The sequence below is a fragment of the Lactuca saligna genome, chromosome 1 (assembly GCF_052625555.1).
Source record: "Lactuca saligna cultivar CGN05327 chromosome 1, ASM5262555v1, whole genome shotgun sequence".
Lineage (NCBI taxonomy): Eukaryota > Viridiplantae > Streptophyta > Magnoliopsida > Asterales > Asteraceae > Lactuca > Lactuca saligna.
Genome location: NC_136417.1, coordinates 116493234 through 116513365, shown reverse-complemented (window position 1 = coordinate 116513365; position 20132 = coordinate 116493234). Strand labels below are relative to the sequence as shown.

General features: G+C 37.5%; 1 protein-coding gene and 1 pseudogene across 1 annotated transcript; one reads left to right on the top strand and one right to left on the bottom strand.

Moving 5' to 3' along the window:
* Nucleotides 1–293: 293 nt before the first annotated feature.
* On the bottom strand, nucleotides 294–1470 carry LOC145010779 (putative carboxylesterase 13 pseudogene; annotated as a pseudogene).
* A 13918-nt stretch (nucleotides 1471–15388) lies between these two features.
* LOC145010768 (uncharacterized) lies at nucleotides 15389–16044 on the top strand. The gene is made up of 2 exons (XM_078969301.1): nucleotides 15389–15639; nucleotides 15795–16044. Exons 1-2 carry the CDS (start codon nucleotides 15389–15391, stop codon nucleotides 16042–16044), a joined length of 501 nt encoding a protein of 166 aa, XP_078825427.1.
* The last annotated feature ends 4088 nt before the right edge of the window (nucleotides 16045–20132 follow it).

The window sequence follows — 20132 nt, the reverse complement described above, 5'->3', positions numbered from 1 at the left end:
TACCAACCTTTTAGTGATTGTGTGTGGTGATGATGTTAGACCTACCACTAAAATGGTGAGTGATGGGAATAACACATGGACTAATAGATGAAGGGAATCACAACATATTGTTATGTCAAAGGCTTGTTGGTGCTTTATGCTCTTCCTTTTTCCTGTATTACAAAACTCAATTTTCATTACTTAGAATTTTTTGATATATATTGTGTTGGAGTTCTTATGTTTCATAATATTAAAATCCTCATTTGCGTCTACACACATACATGTGTGCGTATGTTTGTTGGGGGTGGGCATTTTCATTTCGTTGGGATCCCAACACTATTAGAGAAATTTTGAGCATATACAAAGTCCATTGAAAAACGAAACCTAGAAAAAGACAAACAATTATTCACACAATGTGAACTTTATTCAATACGTTGTACTTACTTAGCATTAAATACATTTAAAAGCATTTATAATCACTTATCTGCACATTTACTTGTCCCCATTGATGAAAGAAAACAGAGTCTTGAACAAAGTTAAAGCGTTTTCACGAAAAGGTGGATACAAATGGAAGACATGTCCCTCTCCTTTGGCTTCAATTATATCAACTCGCCCGTTCCATCCACTATTCCCCAGAACATCATGATAATACCATCCTCTATCCCTCAACAAATCTTTCTCAGCCACAGAAACAAGTACCCTTCGACACCCTAACTTCGAAAGATTCGGGTCTTTTTCCGGGTTTATTAACGGATCATCCAAACTGCTTAACGATGGGTTCATCACCCGCCACAGTTTTTCCAAGATATTTATTTCCTTAACATCAGCATTCACCTCACCACCAATTAGAGTTTCTCCCCAGAAGTGTGGATCGATCAGGACAATCCCAGAAAGCTTCACTCGATCACCAAAAGCATCCAAGTCTTTTCCTAATCCAATCCTCATCCCCATTTGGTGAGCTATGTTTCCACCAGCACTTTCCCCACCAAAGAACAGACGTTCAAAATCAGCATAGTCATTAAGCCATGGCTCCGAACCGTTTCTATTTGCATGAGAAGCAACCCATTTGATGGCTTCCCAAGAATCATCATATTGAGTTGGATAGAGATGTTCGGGGGCTCTTCTGTAATCAACAGAAACGATGATGGTTTGTGCTTCCAAAGCAAGCCTGTTATGGAAGGGCTGGAACATAGTACTGAAGGCTGTTCCGAAAAGGAAACCACCACCGTGGAAGTAAATAAGGACAGGGAGTTTATGTTCTTGGGAGATAATAGTTCCTGGCAAGTAGATCCTAGCGGAGAGGCCTGTTTCCGGTGAGATTTGGACATCTTTGGAGCGAATTCCGGTGGTGTGATCGGTTGATGGAGGGGTGATCTCTTCTCCGACTAGCCGTTCAATACGACCATTTTTATGGATGAGTATAAACGGGGAAAGGTCATGTTGTATCTCTTCAGGGTAAGATAAAGGCAATGGAGCGAAGGAGAATGACATACCTCGTTGAAAAGGAGAGAAAATTCGGGTTTACGACCAAAAAAAAGTTGTTTTAAAAAGCAGTGGATGCGTTGGTATTTATTTTCAATATTGGTGGGTCCGGTTTACCAACCAGAAGACTCATTTTAGAAAACAGTGGATGCGTTGAAATAGTTTCAATATTGGAGGCTTTTTCTAATGAGAAAGCAATACCTATTAGTCAAAGAAAGTAAAAAGGAGGGGCAGCAAAATTTCTAAAAAATTATTACTATTTTTTTTTTTTGAAAGGGGATTTAGAAAAAAGCAACATACAAAACTGAACAAGCACACGCCTATAAGAGACAGGCGGAGCAAAAAGAAAACAAAACAAGATTACACAGTTTTAAAAGGACAACAAAGCGAATCCGACCAAATAAATCTACCCAAATTGCCCCTAAAGTTCACCCAATCTTGATTACACAATGGCAATCAAGATTCTTCTCTTCTTTGGACATCTACCCCAATTAGCCGCCAAACCCACCAGGTCTTTCACCGAATCAAAAGTCTGCCATGGAATATTACACCATTTTAACGTCCATTGAAACACCTCAGTAGCGAACGAGCAGCGAATCAAAATGTGATTTGTAGAATCGAGTCCATTAGAGCAAAAGTTACAGGAGGTGGGAATGGAGACTCCTCTGAGAGAAAGGGCCACCGCAGAAGGAATGCGATCCATACATGCGCGCCAAGTAAAACCAATTACTTTGCGGGGGGGGGGGGGGGGGGGGGGGGGGACCTCATTAGTCCAGATGATTGGATTATCAACAGCACATGTGATTTTAGAATCAATAATACATCTTAAATTATTGACATAAAAACTGCCATCAGTAGCCAAGGTAGAAGTCCACCTGTCGGGGGAATTAGAGACAGACCAATTACAGAAATAATATTGAAATTTGTCCCACTCCTCGATCTCACAAGGGAGCCTCGACCTTTTTTTTCCATTTCCAGCAACAGCCATTTACGGAAATTCTCTCAGAAACAAAACAAGATTTTTTTCACATCAAGGGCCAACATGTGAGGGAATTTAGAAGCAAGAGGATCATCTCCCAGCCAATAGTCATGCCAAAAGAGAGTGTTAGTACCAGAGCCCACCGAACACTTGAGAATCTTAAAAGGATTGATGCCTAGAGCTTCAACATCTTGCATAATTACCAAACGCCTGGAAAAGACTTCTTAGAAAGATTAGATAGCGGTTTCGAAAAGGAGTTATGAATAACGCAAATAGCCCGACTCCAAAGTATTGTGCTATCTGACTTTATTCTCCAGAACCATTTGAAGAGTAAAGCAATATTGATACTCCTCATAGAACCAACACTGAGGCCACCTCACTCTTTACTAGCTAGGACAATATCCCATTTTACCCAGTGAATTTTGTTTCTTTCCTCACATCCTCCCCAAAGAAAACGATGTCTAATTTTTTCAATGTTCTCCAAGATGGAAGCCGGAGCTTTGAACAAAGAAAAGTAATACATGGGCATGCTCCCAAGGACTGATTTGACTAAAATTAATCTGCCACCAAAGGATAAATTTTTTGATTTCTAGTTAGAAAGTCTGCCACTAATTCGATTCATAACCGAAGCCCAACTGCGTTTATGAGCCATGTTGGCCCCCACAGGAACACCAAGATAAATAAAAGGGAAAGTGGCAGTTTCACATCCAAGGATTCTGGCACAACTGGAAATCTCGTTGTCTTCCACCCCTAAACCAAAGACTCTAGACTTGTTGAAATTAGCATGGAGACGGAGACGACATGAAAGCAACAGAGAATTCTAGCCAAGTTCGAGAAATTGGAGTTGATCCATTCACCGACAAAGAGGGCATTGAATTGGAATTTACATTTGTCTAACATAATGATTTAATAAAAAAATAGAATCTATTTTTTAACATGTAATCAAATAAAACTGTTTATCTACCAAATAAATTAAATTATACGATATTTACACTTAAAGTAATTGAAATTGAATTTTATGAGCCAAAATTAATCTCTGTATCATACATACTTATAAATCTAGCATTTTCTCTTGAATCTCATGCATTTGAAACCCTATTTTTTAACTTTCTCAAACTACATCCATTTGAAACCCCTTTTTTAAACTAATGCAACTCAAAAGTTTTCTTAATTATGATTTAACACTCAAAAGTTTTATAACTTATATTATGTTTAATTAGCATTTAGTGAAAAGTTTACTATAAAAAGGCCAATCTTTTGGGAAGACATGCATACAAATCATATATAAATTTTAAAAAGAAAACAAACTTAAAGGTTTTTGTGTTAGTTTGAGGTCTTATTACCACTTTTGGAGATATACTATTATATTAGTGCTTTTAATTTGTAAGTTTGTTATACTAATTCGTCTTTATATTTTCTTCGTTTTTGGATTATTGTAATACAATAGTTATATATTGTGGTTTAATCGTTAACATATTGATCATATGTTATATAGGGTGATGCTGAAAATACTTAATTAAATGTTTTAAATATGTTTTTTTTTTGTTTTGTAATTGTACCGTTTCAAAAAGATAATTAATTAAAACTCATGCATATGTTATAATTTCCATCTCTCTCCCTCTCTCTCTCTCTCTCTATATATATATATATATATATATATACATATATTATAATAGATGTCAAAATACTTCAACCAAAATTCATTTAAAATCTAATATTCCAAATGCTTTTTAATAATGATTGTAAAAATTTTAACATGTGTTACTTAATTGATTTATTAATAAAAATATTAATGTTTTGAAACTCCTAACTCTTAAACTTATATTATTTAATTTGTTAGTTAACTAAAATATTTTTCCTACATAAAGATAACATTTTTATGTTTGGTTACTCATATTTGTTAATGTAATTAGAAAACAAGGTGTACATAGAATGACTACTTCAATTTTACATATGAATCGATACCACTAGAGAGATATGTTGTCTTTAACCGATGGTAGGAGATCCATATACGTTTTTTAATTATTTATATTAATGCTTAGTAATATCTATTTTATATTCCTATTCACCTTAATTTTTTAGGTACACATTAAGGAAGATGATTCTCGATGCACCAACATAAAGTCAAACATACGCTTTGCAAAATATATAATTAAAGTTAAATATCATATTTACTAATCGACTTATTTTAAAACTCTTGATGATATTTATGTATAATGATATATTTCATATGACTTCATTCTTAATTTCAATGTTTAATATTTTCAAGTTCATATATGAAACCTTGGATGTTTTGGTTTAATATAAATAGTGTAATACAAAGTTTATTAGTTAAATAGTGTTTATTAATAGCTCATTCAAAACAACGTATGTCTTATTTTATCCAAAAGATATTATCAGACATAAGAAAAGTATATTATATGAATGTTATACAAAAACTTATAATATATATTGGATATTATAAAATTAAAAGTAAAATTTATAAGATATAGACTATATTAGATAGTATCAAAATATAAGTTGATGAATTTTTATGTTATTTGATAATTCGGTTAATACCTAAAAACATGACTAAAAATGTAAATTTCAACATATTTCTATTTTTTCCCATAATTATTTGAACTTCTTAAATGCATTCTTGCGCAACGCGCGAGGTTACGCATAGTATATATATAAATGCAATATTTTTCCTTTCACCACATTCATTTAAAAGTCCATGACTTTTCAATTTCTTTCTAATAATGATTATAAGTTAGTTAATACGATTAAATAAATATCAAAACTAAAATGTAATCATATATAAACTAAATTTCAATATTAAAAGAATATTTTTACTTCTACATATAATGTTATGTTTTTTAACTTTTAACATATTATACTTAATTTATTAGTTTTAGTATATTGTTAGATGTAAATCATTATCATTTTAAAACTACAATTTTTGAGCAATTTGTATAAAATACTTAAATTATAAATTTAAATATAACATTACATGATCAACTTAAATATAAATTTTAGTTTAACTTAAAAAACCCAAAGAATATTTTGTAAATAGTTAAAAGTGATAAATTGTAGTGTCTTTCTAATAATGATTATAAGCTGGTTAATAAGGTTAAATAAATATCGAATTTAAAGTATAATCATAAATAAACTAAATTTCAATATTAAAATAATAACTTTACTTCTACTTATAAAGTTATGTCTTTAAGTTTTTAACGTATTATACTTAATTTATTATATTTAATATGTTGTTGTATGTAAACCATTACCAGTTTAAAGCTACAACTTTTTAACAGTTTGAATAAAATACTTAAATTGTTAATTTAAATATAACATTATAGTATCAACTTAAATATAAATTTTAGTTCCACTTAAACAACCCAGTGAATAGTTAAAACTAATAAATTATAGTGATAAATGCAAAACTAAATTATAATCTCAATTTAACTAAAATATTTCATAAAGATAGTTTTATAATTGTTAAAAGTTTTCAAATAAGTAGCTTAAATTAACTTACAATAACAATAGTTAAAAGTAAGTCTATATAAATTATTATATTGATACCTTTAAAATCAAAAAACAATGTTTAATGTTTTAAATAATTATAATGATAGAAATTAAAATGTTAAACAAATAAATTTTAAAAATTAATTAAAAATAACAACAACTATAAATAACATTAAACCATATATTATATTTAGTTTTATTCATGAGTAGCTGACGGGTAGAAGTCATTCAAACGGTTGAGATTATACAGTTATAATAGATGTATATATCACCATATAATTCAAAATAATCAATGCATTATATCAATTTAGTATACAAATTATTATATCAAATTTAACAACAACTTTATTGATATATTAAAAAAAAACATATATTTATAAAGATTTCAATTATATAGATGTTTATGCTCAACGCGTGGACATTCGCCTAGTATTTTATAAAAGAGACGGGTGTGGGCAATGGGAAGCCCGCTTATAAGTGACATGACACCTAATAACAGTGTCATAACGAGAGGAACACCCCCTGCCGTTATTAGGTGTTATGTTAAGAGGCGTTATGGTGAACATGGAAGGTCACGTTGCGATTTTGCTTGTGGTTTTATTCAACGGCCATAATTTCGACCGTTTGTTTCAAACGGTAACACACAAAAAAAAAATTCAAGTTTTATATATACTATCACATAACCTATATTATTTTAACCTACAAAACACATACTTATTGTAAGACCCAATGTCCCAGGTATATTAATTTATGTCATGTCTTTGTAATTATGTAAGGTGACTCGACGAGTTGGTGCTTAGACTCGTCAAGTCTGGTCGCGACTGTATAACGTGGTTAATGAGGGGACTCGACGAGTCAGGGGAGTGACTCGCCGAGTCGGAGCTGACGAAATAAACCCTAACTTCTCCGGTTTAGGACCTATTTAAAGGCCCTTATGGCCTTTATTTGCGGCTACTAGTCCATAGAGAGAAACCCTAGAGTGCTTGAGCATTTTGATAGAGAAAAGAAGCCATTCTTGACCTTTGTGGTGTTGATTAGCAAGAAGAAGGAGGTCCTAGCCTAGAGGAAGCAAAGGAGGTTGCTATTTTGTGGATTTGAAGCTAAGATCATCGCATTTGAGGTAGTAATTCAGCTCTTCTTCTGTTTTATGAAGAATATATGGATTTAGTGTTTCTTGGACCCTTTGTTAGGTTGATTTGATGTACAAATAGTCCCTTTCTAGTGATAAGGCTTTGGATCTAGATCCATAGAGGTCCAGAGAGCCTTACTCATCAAGCTTTATGAAGAACAATGGAGGTTATGACCTTGGGCTATGGTATTTTGGCTAAATCATCATATATGGTCATATAGATGTTGCATGTGCATCAAGATAGAGACTATACATGATTATTGAGCTTGGGAAGGTTAGATCTAAGGATTAGAGGAATAGATCTGACCTCAGAAGGTTGTTTGAGGTTGTGCATGGAATGAACCCGCCGAGTCCATGAGCAGACTCGACGAGTCGGAGCGGGTTGTCCCGTGACTTAGATCAGTGGATGACTCGCCGAGTTGGGTGAGTGACTCGGTGAGTCGGGAAGGATTCAAAGGACGTGAGTTCACGTATGGACTCGACGGGTCTATGCAAGACTCGGTGGGTCGGGTCAAAGGTTGACCGTGGACCAGCGTTAACCAGGGTTGACTAGTGTTGACTTAATAGTGTTAGTCAAACTAAGTCAGGAAAGTATTAATTAGAGATGTACTTATGATATAGGAGGACGATAAGTCGGGGAATCGAGCACGAGTGATTATCTGACATCAGCGAGGTGAGTCTTCTCACTATGTCATACCCGATGGGGTAATTATGTGTGACCGGAAGGTCTTATGTGTATGATGTTTATGTGACTCATGTTATATATGTGATATGTTATGATATGAGTATGATGATATGGACCGGAAGGTCAACATATTATGGGTCGGAAGGTCAACAGAGTTATAGGATGGAAATCCCCTGAGACACTTGGATCGGAAGATCTTGTAGAGTTATGGCCTGGAAAGGCGTAAGTGTTGTATGTGGTATTTTGGGGAACTCACTAAGCATTTATGCTTACCGTTTGTATGTTATGTGTTTCACGTACCAGTGATGATCGCGGGAAGGCGTGATCATAATCAGTACACACTTGAAGATGATATGCTTTTGAGATTTTGGGATATGGATTATGTATTGTGTTTTATTTTGTGAAAACATTGGATACATGATTTTAGGATGATTTGGAAATGAATTTTTTTTATTAAAATTAAAAAAAAATTGTTTGAAATTTAACGGTGTTACGGTATCATAGCCTTGGTTTCAGGGATTCAGATTCACCTTTGGGTGTATTTGAACTCAAATTGAGGATTTGAGAAAGATTTTTATAAAATAAATCATTTTTCTAAAGAGTAAAAGAATTTGGAAGATACGCAAGGAAGCAGTGTGTATGATTAGTCAACGCCCGAACAGTTGCCATGGGATGCTTTAGAATGAGTAGGTAGCAGTGATGTGCTATGAGAGTCTACCGAAGGGTAGTTTATGTGTGGAAAGAGATAGAGTACTTGTGACTTAGGATCCTTGGAGGATGACTTGGGATGAATAATGGTGCGGTGTGGAAGGTAGTATTGGGCCCATACTACTAGAAAAAAAAACACCGGATAAATGTGCAGTCCATGTAGGAATCCTTAGGGTACTAGGAATCAAGTAGGGTTGGGTTATCGAGTGCGAGTATACTCGAGCGAGTCCCTGATATTTTTATATTGTATTTCAGAGACATCATGGTTGGGACGCGCCACAGACCAGAGACCAGCGAGGGAGGCGTGAGCGATGAGGAGCTCTGCCAGATGATTCATGAGGAGGTGGCTACTGCCATCCGAGCTGAGATTCCAGAGATGTTCGGGTCTATTAAGACCACACTGATTGAGACCTTTGATGAGCGGTATGTTGCTCTTACTAATGTTGCTGTTGGTGCGGCTATTGCAACTGTCGCTACTGCCAGGCCACAGGTGGGTGACTCGTTGCTGTACTGGGAGTTCAGCAACACAAAGCCACCAGAGTTCGATGGGACGCAGGACCCTATTGCTGCGATGAGGTGGATATCTGGCATTGATGGATGCTTCTACACCTGTTCGTGTCTAGAGCATCTGAGGGTTCAGTTTGCGCTGAACTAGCTTCTCTTGGGAGCGAAGGACTGGTGGAAGTTTGTGACTGCGTATCTTAGTTTTGCGGAGATTTCAGCGGTGACCTAGGAGAGGTTCACCACCATGTTCAGAGACGCATACGTTCCCATGGTGGAAAGGGAACGGTTGGCTCAGGAGTTCTTGACCTTCAAGCAGGGTACTGAGTCAGTTACTGTGATTACTAGGATGTTTCACGAGAGGGCGATGTACTTCCCTGAGCACGTGTCGACCGAGCAGGCACGTATGAGCCGATATCTGAGTAGAGACATTCATGAGTTCGCGGTGAACTCATCATACGGAACATTTGCTGAGCTCCAGGAAAATGCCCGAAAGAGGGATATTGAGTTGGAGACTCAGGCCAGGGAGGAGGCCGAGTCTTAGAGCAGGGATCACCGACCGACACAGTCTCAGTCGGTGGCAAAGCGGGGAAAGTTCGCCAATTCGAGATCTGGGGGCCAGAAGGGCCGCACTTGTGGGAAGTGCGGCAAGGGTCATGATGGGGTTTGTAGATCAGGTGCTTGCTACAAGTGTGGCAAGGAGGGGCATATTGCCAATGATTGCCCCAAGGGGTTCATGGTTTTCTTTCATTGCAACCAGACCGGACATCAGAGGGTCGAGTGTCCGCAGTTGAATGGGACAGCACATGGGACGCTGCAGGGATCTGCCCCTGCTGCCACGCGAGCTATTGAGGGTCGGCCGGTGAATGCCGAGGCGCCGAAGGCACGAGGGAGAGCATTCCAGCTGACAGCGGAGGAGGTTCGTGCAGCACCCGATGTCGTGGCTAGTATGTATTCTATTCATATTTATTTATGTTGGAATGAGATCTTGTGTTTCTATTATGTTATACATAGGTACTTTTCTTGTGAATTCTATACCTGCTTTGGTGTTATTTCACTCGGGTGCGAGTCGGTCTTTTGTGTCATTAGAATTTAGTAGGCACATCAGTATCCAGCAAGAGGTAATGAGTCAACCTTTTCATGTTTCTATAGCTGACGAGCGAGCAGTGTACACCACAGATGTGATTCGGGGGTGTGTACTTGAGATCTTTGACGTTGGGTTTCTGATAGATCTGGTCTCAATTGCAATGGGGACGTATGTGTTATCGTGGGCATGGGTTGGTTGAGCTGATTTGGGGCAGTAATAGACTGCAAGCAATAACTGGTGATGGTCTGAGATCCTAGTTGGGGAGTGCTGACAGTTTCTGGTAAGGGGACTCGTAGTGGGTCAACATTCTGTTCGGCTGCCAGGGCGAGGCAGAGTTTGCAGCAGGGCTGCAAAGGGTTCATAGCCTATGTAATGGATACACGGGAGGCCTCTGGGAGGCCAAGTTTGTTTGGTGATGTCCTGATAGTGCGTGAGTTACCGGACGTATTTCCCGAGGAGTTGCCGGGTGTGCCTCCCAAAAGGCAGGTGGAGTTTCGCATCGATTTGATTCCCGGAGCTGCACCTATCGCTATGGCGCCTTTTCACCTAGCACCACCGGAGATGCATGAGTTATCCTCACAGCTGCAGGAGCTGTTGGGAAAGGGGTTTATTCATCCAAGCAGCTCGCCTTGGGGAGTGTCGATCCTCTTCGTTAAGAAGAAGGATGGATCACACCGGATGTGTATTGATTACCGGATGTTGAACAAGTTAACGGTTAATAACCGTTATCTGTTGCTGAGGATTGATGACTTATTTGATCAGCTTCAGGGGGCATCTTGGTTCTCCAAGATTGATCTGAGGTGTGGATATCATCAGATGAGGGTGCGTGATGAGGATATCCATAAGACGGCGTTCAGGACGCGTTATGGGCACCATGTGTTCGTGGTGATCCCTTTCGGGCTCACCAATGTCCCAGCAGCATCATGGATCTCATGAACAAAGTATGTAGGCCGATGCTAGATCGATCGGTGATTGTGTTTATTGATGATATTCTGGTGTATTCTAGATCCAGGGAGCAGCATGAGGAGCACTTGAGAGAGGTTCTTAAGGTGTTGAGATCGGAGAGGCTTTATGCCAAATTCTCCAAGTGTGATTTTTGATTACGGGAGGTCTAGTTCCTGGGGCATCTCATTAATCAGGATGGGATAATGGTTGATCCAACCAAGATTGAGGCAGTGATGAGTCGGGAAGTGCTAAAGTCTGCTACCGAGATTAGGAGTTTTCTGGGGTTGGCTGGCTATTATCGAAGATTCATTCAGGATTTCTCGAAGATTACAGTGCCACTCACTAGGTTGACCCAGAAGGGTGTTCCCTTCTTATGGGGTCCAGAGCAGCAGACCTCGTTTGAGACTCTTCGCCAGAAGTTGTGCGAAGCCCCGGTGTTATCCCTTCCAGGGGGAGTTGATGATTTTGTGGTTTACTGCGATGTATCGATGTTTGGGTTAGGTGCAGTGCTTATGCATAGGGGGCATGTGATAGTGTATGCATCAAGGCAGCTGAAGCCTCATGAGGTGAGGTATCCCACTCATGATCTAGAGTTAAGGGCAGTAGTATTCTCCCTTAAGATCTAGCGCCACTATCTGTATGGGGTTCAGTGTACCATATACACGGACCACAAGAGTTTGAAGTATTTGATGGATCAGCCCAACTTGAACATGCGGCAGAGGAGATGATTGGATGTGGTAAAGGATTATGATTGTAAGATCCTATACCATTCGGGCAAGGCATATATGGTAGCTGATCCCCTGAGTCGAAGGGCAGAGAGTGCCCCGATCCGAGATATGTGTATGAGGATGACTGTGATGACTCCGATGTTGGATGCCATTCGAGAGGCCCAGGTCGAGGCAGTGAGACCGACAAATCGTAAGGAAGAGCGGGTGATTGGGCAAGTATCTGAGTTTGTGACTGATAGCCAAGGGTTTATGATATTTCAGGGTCGTATTTGGGTGCCGTTTATTGTTGGGGCACGTAGCATCTTGATGGAGGAGGCGCATCGATCGAGGTTCTCGATCCATCCCGGGGCCACCAGGATGTATTTGGATCTGAAGAGAGATTATTTGTGGCCATGCATGAAGAGGGATGTAGCGTGGGTTGTAGAGAGGTGCTTGACCTGTTGTCAGGTTAAGGCCGAGCACCAGCATCCACATGGCAAGTTGCAGCCACTCGAGGTTCCCCAGTGGAAGTGGGTGTCGATGCGATTTGGGTGATAGTGGATCGACTGACGAAGAGTGCCCACTTTCTTCCTATCAGTGAGAGCTATTCTGCAGAAAAGTTGGCAGAGATGTATGTGAGGGAGATAGTGTCTCGGTATGGGGTACTGATTTCGATTGTGTTAAATCGGGATGTACATTGTACTTCCAGGTTATGGAAGAAGTTTCATGAGGAGTTGGGTACGAGATTGCATTTCAGCACTACCTATCACCCTCACACTAATGGTCAGAGTGAGCGGACTATTCAGACGCTAGAGGACATGCTTCGTGCATGTGTATTGGATTTTAGAGGGAGTTGGGACACGTATCAGCCTTTGGTTGAGTTTTTCCTCTAACAACAGCCATCATTTGAGCATCGGTATGCCTCCTTTTGAGTTGTTATATAGGAGGAGGTGTCGGACTCCCATTTGTTGGGGAGAAGTAGGGTAGCAGGTGATGGGTACCACAGAGATAGTACTATAGACCACCGAGCAGATTCAGCAGGTCAAATAGAGGTTGTTGATAGCCTAGAGCCGTCAGAAGAGTTATGCGGATAGACGACGGTCAGAGCTCGAGTTTCAGGTGGGTGATTTTGTTCTACTGAAAGTCTCAGCTTGGAAAGGTGAGATTCAATTTAGGAGGAGAGGCAAGCTGGGGACTCGGTATATTGGTCCTTTCAGGGTGACCGCCAGGGTGGGCAGGGTAGTGTATCGTTTGGAGCTAGCTGCGGAGTTGAGTCAGATCCATGATACCTTCCTCGTATCTCAGTTGAGGAAGTGTATCGCCGATGAGTTGGCAGTGGTTCGATTAGAGAACATTCAGGTGCATGCGATCCTGAACTATGTCGAGAGACTGATCACGATTCGGGATAGGAGGATCAAGATTTTGAGAAACAAGGAGGTGTCATTGGTTCATGTTTAGTGGCAACATCGGAAGGTGTCCGAGATAACTTGGGAGCCGGAGTTAGAGATGCGTGAACAGTATCCAAGTATATTAATTTATGTTGTATTTATTTAATTATGTAAGGTGACCCGATGAGTTGGTGCTTAGACTCGTCGATTCTGGTCGAGACTAGATGACGTGGTTAATGAGGTGACTCGACAAGTCAGGGGACTGACTCGCCGAGTCAGAGCTAACGAAAGAAACCCTAATTTCTCGGGTTTTGGACCTATTTAAAGGCCCTTACGGCCTTCATTTGCGGCTACCAGTCCATAGAGAGAAACCCTACAGTGCTTGAGCATTTTGATAGAGAAAAGAAGTCATTCTTGACCTTTGTGGTGTTGTTTAGCAATAAGAAGGAGGTCCTAGCCAAGAGGAAGCAAAGGAGGTTGCTATTCTGTGGATTTGAAGCTAATATCATCGCATTTGAGGTAATAATTCGGTTCTTCTTATGTTTTATGAAGAATATATTGATTTAGGGTTTCTTGGACCCTTTATTAGGTTGATTTGATGTCCAAATAGTCCTTTTCTGGTGATGAGACTTTGGATCTTGATCCATAGTGGTCCAGAGAGCCTTACTCATCAAGCTTTATGAAGAAAAATGGAGGTTATGACCTTGGGTTATGGTATTTTGGGCTAAATCATCATATATGGTCATATAGATGTTGCATGTGCATCAAGATAGAGACTTTACGTGATTATTGAGCTTGGTAAGGTTAGATATAAGGATTATAGGAATAGATCTGACCTCAGAAGGTTGTTTGAGGTTGTGCATGAAATGAATTTGCTGAGTCCATGAGCAGACTCGACGAGTCGGGGCGAGTTGTCCCGTAACTTAGATTAGTGGATGACTCGCCGAGTTGGGTGAGTGACTAAGTGAGTCAAAAAGGATTCAAAGGACTCGAGTTCACGTATGGACTCGACGAGTCTATGCAAGACTCGACGGGTCGGGTCAAAGGTTGACCGTTGACCAATGTTGACTAGTGTTGACTTAATAGTGTTAGTCAAACTAAGTCAGGAAAGTATTAATTAGAGATGTACTTATGATATAGCAGGACAATAAGTCAGGGAATCGAGCACGAGTGATTATCCGACATCAGCGAGGTGAGTCTTCTCACTATGCCATACCCGATGGGGTAATTATGTGTGACCGGAAGGTCTTATGTGTATGATGTTTATGTGATGCATGTTATATATGTGATATGTTATGATATGAGTATGATGATACGGACCGAAAGGTCAACAGAGTATGGGCAGGAAGGTCAACAGAGTTATGGAATTGAAATCCCCTGAGACACATGGATCGGAAGATCCTGTAGAGTTATGGCCTGGAAAGGCATAAGTGTTGTGTGTGGTATTTTGGGGAACTCACTAAGAATTTATGCTTACCGTTTGTATGTTATGTGTTTCTGGTAGCAGTGATTATCGCGTGAAGGTGTCGGCATGATCAGTACACACTTGTAGATGATATGCTTTTGAGATCTTGGGATATAGATTATGTATTGTGTTTTATTTTGTGGAAATATTGGATACATGATTTTAGGTTGATTTGGAAATGAAATGTTTTATTAAAGTTAAATGAAAAAAAAATTGTTTGAAATTTAATGGTGTTACAGTTCTCTACATATTTCTTTCAATATTTCAAACCCAAAATATGAATCAATTTGATCCGGTACATCCGTACAACGATGATAACAACGAAGACGATTTGTTCATGAGTACGATGTACCTGTATTATACAAATAGCCTACTACAGCTAGATCCATCTCCACTATTCACGCGACATGTAGCGTTAAATAAAGATCATGAGGAAGGGCATAAACGGCTAGTTAATGATTACTTTGCGGAAAATTGTGTCTACCAGCCAAACGATTTCAAAAGAAGATTTCGTTTGCGAAAAAATATGTTGGAAAGGATAGCCAACACTATGGAAGCAAGATATCGTTTGTTTCAACTTTTATAATTTATAAAATGTCACTTTTAGATAAAATAAATACAATTTTTACATGTTTAAAATATATTTAGGTATTGTTTGTTTAAACTTTTATAATTTATAAAATGTCACTTTTAAATAAAATAAATACAATTTGTACATGTTTAATATTTATTTAGGTAAGACTTTTTCCAATTGAGATATGATGGTAGAGGCAAACGAGGCTACATAGGGTTGCAGAAATGTATTCCTGCAATTAAACTTATGGCAATGGGGGAGTTGCCCGATTCTGTTGACGATTATATGAGAATGTCTGAATGGACCGTACGAGAAAGTTTATATTTATTGGCAAGAGGTGTTGTCGAAACCTTCGGTGACCAATACTTGCACAAACCTTTGTTGCATGATATGCAACAACTATATGCGGCACATGAAGAAAGACATGGTTTTTCGGGTATGCTTGGGAGTATTGACTGCACACACTGGAAATGGAGAAATTGCCCTGTGGCGTGGAAATCTCAGTATTCGAGCGGTCATCATGGAGCGCCTTCGATGGTATTAGAGGTTGTTGCTTCACAAGATTTATGGATTTGACATGCTTTTTTCAGGGTTGCGGGTTCTAACAACGACGTCAACGTTCTCGATCAATCACCAATATTTGACGATCTTTTGTCAGGAAAACCTCAGATGCTCCTTTCACAGTGAATGGAAATGAATATAAGTCTGGGTATTACCTTACAGATGGAATATATCCACAATATTCGATGTTTGTGAAGGCGTTTCGACACCCAATAGACCCAAGGGACAAATATTTCAAGAGACGACAAGGAGCACTTAAGGACGTTGAACGTGCTTATGGAGTTTTTAAATCAAAATGGCACATAGTTGAATATGCAGCAAGACCTTATGAGTTAAATACTCTATGATATATCATGTTTGCATGTATCATAATGCATAACATGGTTGTCGAAGATAAAGGACACAATATTGCAACGTATTCGCCTACAGAACCAAGGCATGTGCAATTTCAACCAGGGACATCAGGATATTTATATAGAGTGGTTGATATTCAAGATCATCCAAACACAGGCAACTCTGTGAAGACTTGGTGATTACATCTATGTTGGTCACGAAGATGAAGCTGAATTGTTTTAGGCCAAAAAATGTAGGTTTTATCATCTTTTTTTTTTTTTTTTTTTTTTTTTTTTTTTTTTTTTTAGGTTTTAAAATGTTTCTGTGTTTTGTTGTACCTTTTTTTAATGTTGTTTTTTAATTTAAGATTTATTAAAATTTTATTTTTTCTTTTCAAATGTTATTTTTAATTTATGATTTAAGTTATATGATAAATATAAATACTATGATATAAATAAATAAAAAAACAAATTCGAAATATAGAAAAAGAAACATCAAAAAAATAAAAAATAAAACAGAAAATAATTGGTGTTATCATATGTTATTAAATATTGTCCATTTCCACTTTGGGTGTTATAACACCCATGTATGAGTAGGATGCTGACATGGTACCTTTTGGATGTGGTAACATGTAATAATATATTGTCCATACCTAATAGTCTAATGAATATTGACTAGTATAAAAGTAAAATTTGCACAAAATAAACTTCATTGAATGATACAAATGAAACTAGTATAAGTACCATTAAATATTAAATAATAATCAGAATCATTTTTATAATATAAACACGTGATGATTGGTAAAAATAAAATCATAACACGTTTTCCATTGTTAAACGATTAATTTTTAAAAAAGTTATTGACATGAAAGTTTTAATTATGGCTTTAAACAACCTTTTATATTTATTTTTTGACCTGTTAGACTATTAAACTCGAAATTTACATGTCTAAAATATCATTTTACTTAAAATTACCGTTTTCCAATTACATTGATGATGTGTACATTGACTTCATATAGTGAAAGGTCTCCATAGCAACCTTGATATATCCATGTGGACCCACTTTGACATTGAAGAACCAAAATTTATCCTCCAACCATCACCACGTTCCATCCAGTGCAATATTAAATATGAAATGACATGTACTTTTCAAGGTTTGGCAATGGACCATGGTGTCGATATTTTCATGGTTTTGGATACCACACTCCACATACACCTACAAGCTAGAGGCGAAAATGAAGGGGGAGTATTGTGAAGCAATAGTTTTATTTTAAGGGAGATTGAATGCACACACAACACATACGGCTAAATCATTCTAACATGTTCATCGATTTTTAATTCTGGTCCTTGTTCTTCGATCTTTAACCCACATATGCAAATCAGTTCTAACCTACTCATCATCCTCTTTTATTTGATTCACACAAGATTTTTAGAAAGACGGGACTAAAGTTGCCATGTTCATCAATTTTTATCGGACTCGAAAATATGAAGCTTGTTCCTTATCTTTACACCCCAACCCCCTATTTTTTTGTTCTAATTTATTTCATTAATGTAACATCCGAGTCTTCAATGTATAATCTTTATTTAATTTTTATGTGAATTGGAAGGCCATGATGTGGTGGAAGCACCACCACGATAGGGGATGACCCAGATTGAACACGACTTCATTTAAGTATCCCACGACGTGGCATTATGTTGGCCACGATGTAGGGACTATTTTGGGCCAAAACCCTAATTTGCAGGTTTGGTGCCCTAGTTAAGGGCACTAACTCCTAGTATTGTATCATTTGGTAGCCTCCACCCTCTAAGAAACTACCCCATCCAAACCCTAGCCCTGCCGTAGGATATCTTTGCTTTTGTGGTCACCTTTTGTGTTTTGAAGGAAAAAGAATCATTGTTGAAGCATTGGTCTAACTTCAAGTCTCATCATCATCTTTTCGTTTACTTCTGGACCATTGTAAGTATCCAAGACTCAAGCTTTATGTTATGAGCATGCTAGATCTAGGTTTCTGCCCACTTTTCTCTTTGTTGGGTTGGGTAGAGGTCTAACTGCAAGTCTCATCATCACCTTCTCGTTTACTTATGGACCATTGTAAGTATCCAAGACTCAAGCTTTATGTTATGAGCATGCTAGATCTAGGTTTTTGCCCACTTTTCTCTTTGTTGGGTTGGGTAGAATGTTTGAAATCCATAAAGTTAGCAATTTATGGATTGTTGGGGTCCTTCTTCCATATCTGAAGTTTCTTGCTATTTTGGGCTTAATGCATGTGATCCTTTATGGTATTTCTTCTTTCTGACCTAAGTTTGAGTATTAGATTTGCACTGGACATGCAATACTAAAAGCACCAATCTTTGTGAAGTATTAGGCTTTAGGAAAGGTTTTGGAAAGTTTGAAGGAATGACTTAACAAGTTAAGAGCTAAATTTGTTAAGCTGATGGAACCCAATTCCCACGACATGGTGTTTTGGTTTCCATGACTTGGCGACTGAGGAGGGTCCCGACAATTTTGTCTTGGAGTGCCACGACGTAGCCTATGGGTGGCCACAACGTGGAGATCAGCTGAGGTTAACTTTGACCGTTGACTTTTTGGACATGGTTGATGATGCTTAAACTTAATTATGCACTAGCTTATCATACTAATGAAACTAATTATTACCTAAGGTAGTGTACCTTGTTGAGAATGGTATAGCTCAATAGGCAGGTATCGAACACAGGAAACATATTTGATTAACTAATTTAACTACTAAAAACTAACCTAAAATCAAGCACAAGTTTAATAGGTTTTTATCTAATTTTGCAAGTTCAGACAAACTTAATCACTTAACTAGCAATTCTATCAATTACTAAAAACACTTCCATTTAGTTTGAATCCACTTCTCCTCTATGGTTAGCTACTGATTATGGATAATTAATGTTGGTTATCAATTATTATTATTATTATTATTATATATATATATATATATATATATATATATATATATCATTAGAAAGGTATCGACGATGCGGTCATTATAAGACTAATGTTGAATACTTTCGACATTAGTTTAGTACAAATATCGTTAAATCTATTAAAAATAGTATTATAAAGGGGTGTTTAGTTGTTTATATAACTATAAGGTCATTAAGTAACTATGAGGGTAGTTTTTGAAAATTCAATTACTATAAATAAGAGCCTGGGGCTCTCATATTTCTTGCACCATTCTCTTGATTCAATAGTCTTACTCTTCTTATCCCCCGAGCATTTCGGTCCCTCGTGATTCAACTTCTCTATCTGTAGTTTTAATATAGTAAGGTGAGCGCTAAAGCGTTGCACAAATCTTTCTTAGAAAGATTCAGAGATGAAGTTCTGCCCCTGCAGAGTCCGACTCCTAGCTAAAACCCCCTTGTAAGTAAATTATGCTAACCCTATTTTTATATAGCTTATATTTAAAATTAGTAATGTTATTATGAACTTATAATAAATATTTAGGCTATTATTATGACTTATATAAGTGTCGTTATAATATCTTTTTAACTACTTGCGGTATGGAAAATCTGATTTAAAGGGCCGCATAGGGTTGTTGGATTTCAGAAGTGTTATATGCCAAAATGGTCCTGCCCTCCGGTGTTTTATGTTTGGCCTCTGTCTGTACATAGTGGTTGGGAAATATTGTTTAAACACTTATATAATAATAATAATAATAATAATAATAATAATAATAATAATAATAATAATTAGTCACGGTGAATATTAGACTAAAATCTAGTGGTAATAATACTAGGTTTCGTCGAAGCAAAATATTTTTAAGAAGCGAAGTGTTGTCTGAGTTCGGAATCACCACCTTTATAGGTGAGTGCATAGTTACTTTCATCTTACACATAGATATGAAGTATTTTATATAAATTACATGCTACGTGTGCATATTATCTGTAAACTTGCTATCTATGCTGGATGAACGATTTTATACATGTTTTAAATGATTTAAACTGTATATGTATTTTATATCTACAAAATATGTTGGGTAAAACATGTGTAGATTAGAGATGAGATAAATGATGAGCGATGAAAGATGAGATGAATGATGAGTGATGATATATGAGTGGTAAATTATGGTGAGAAGCGA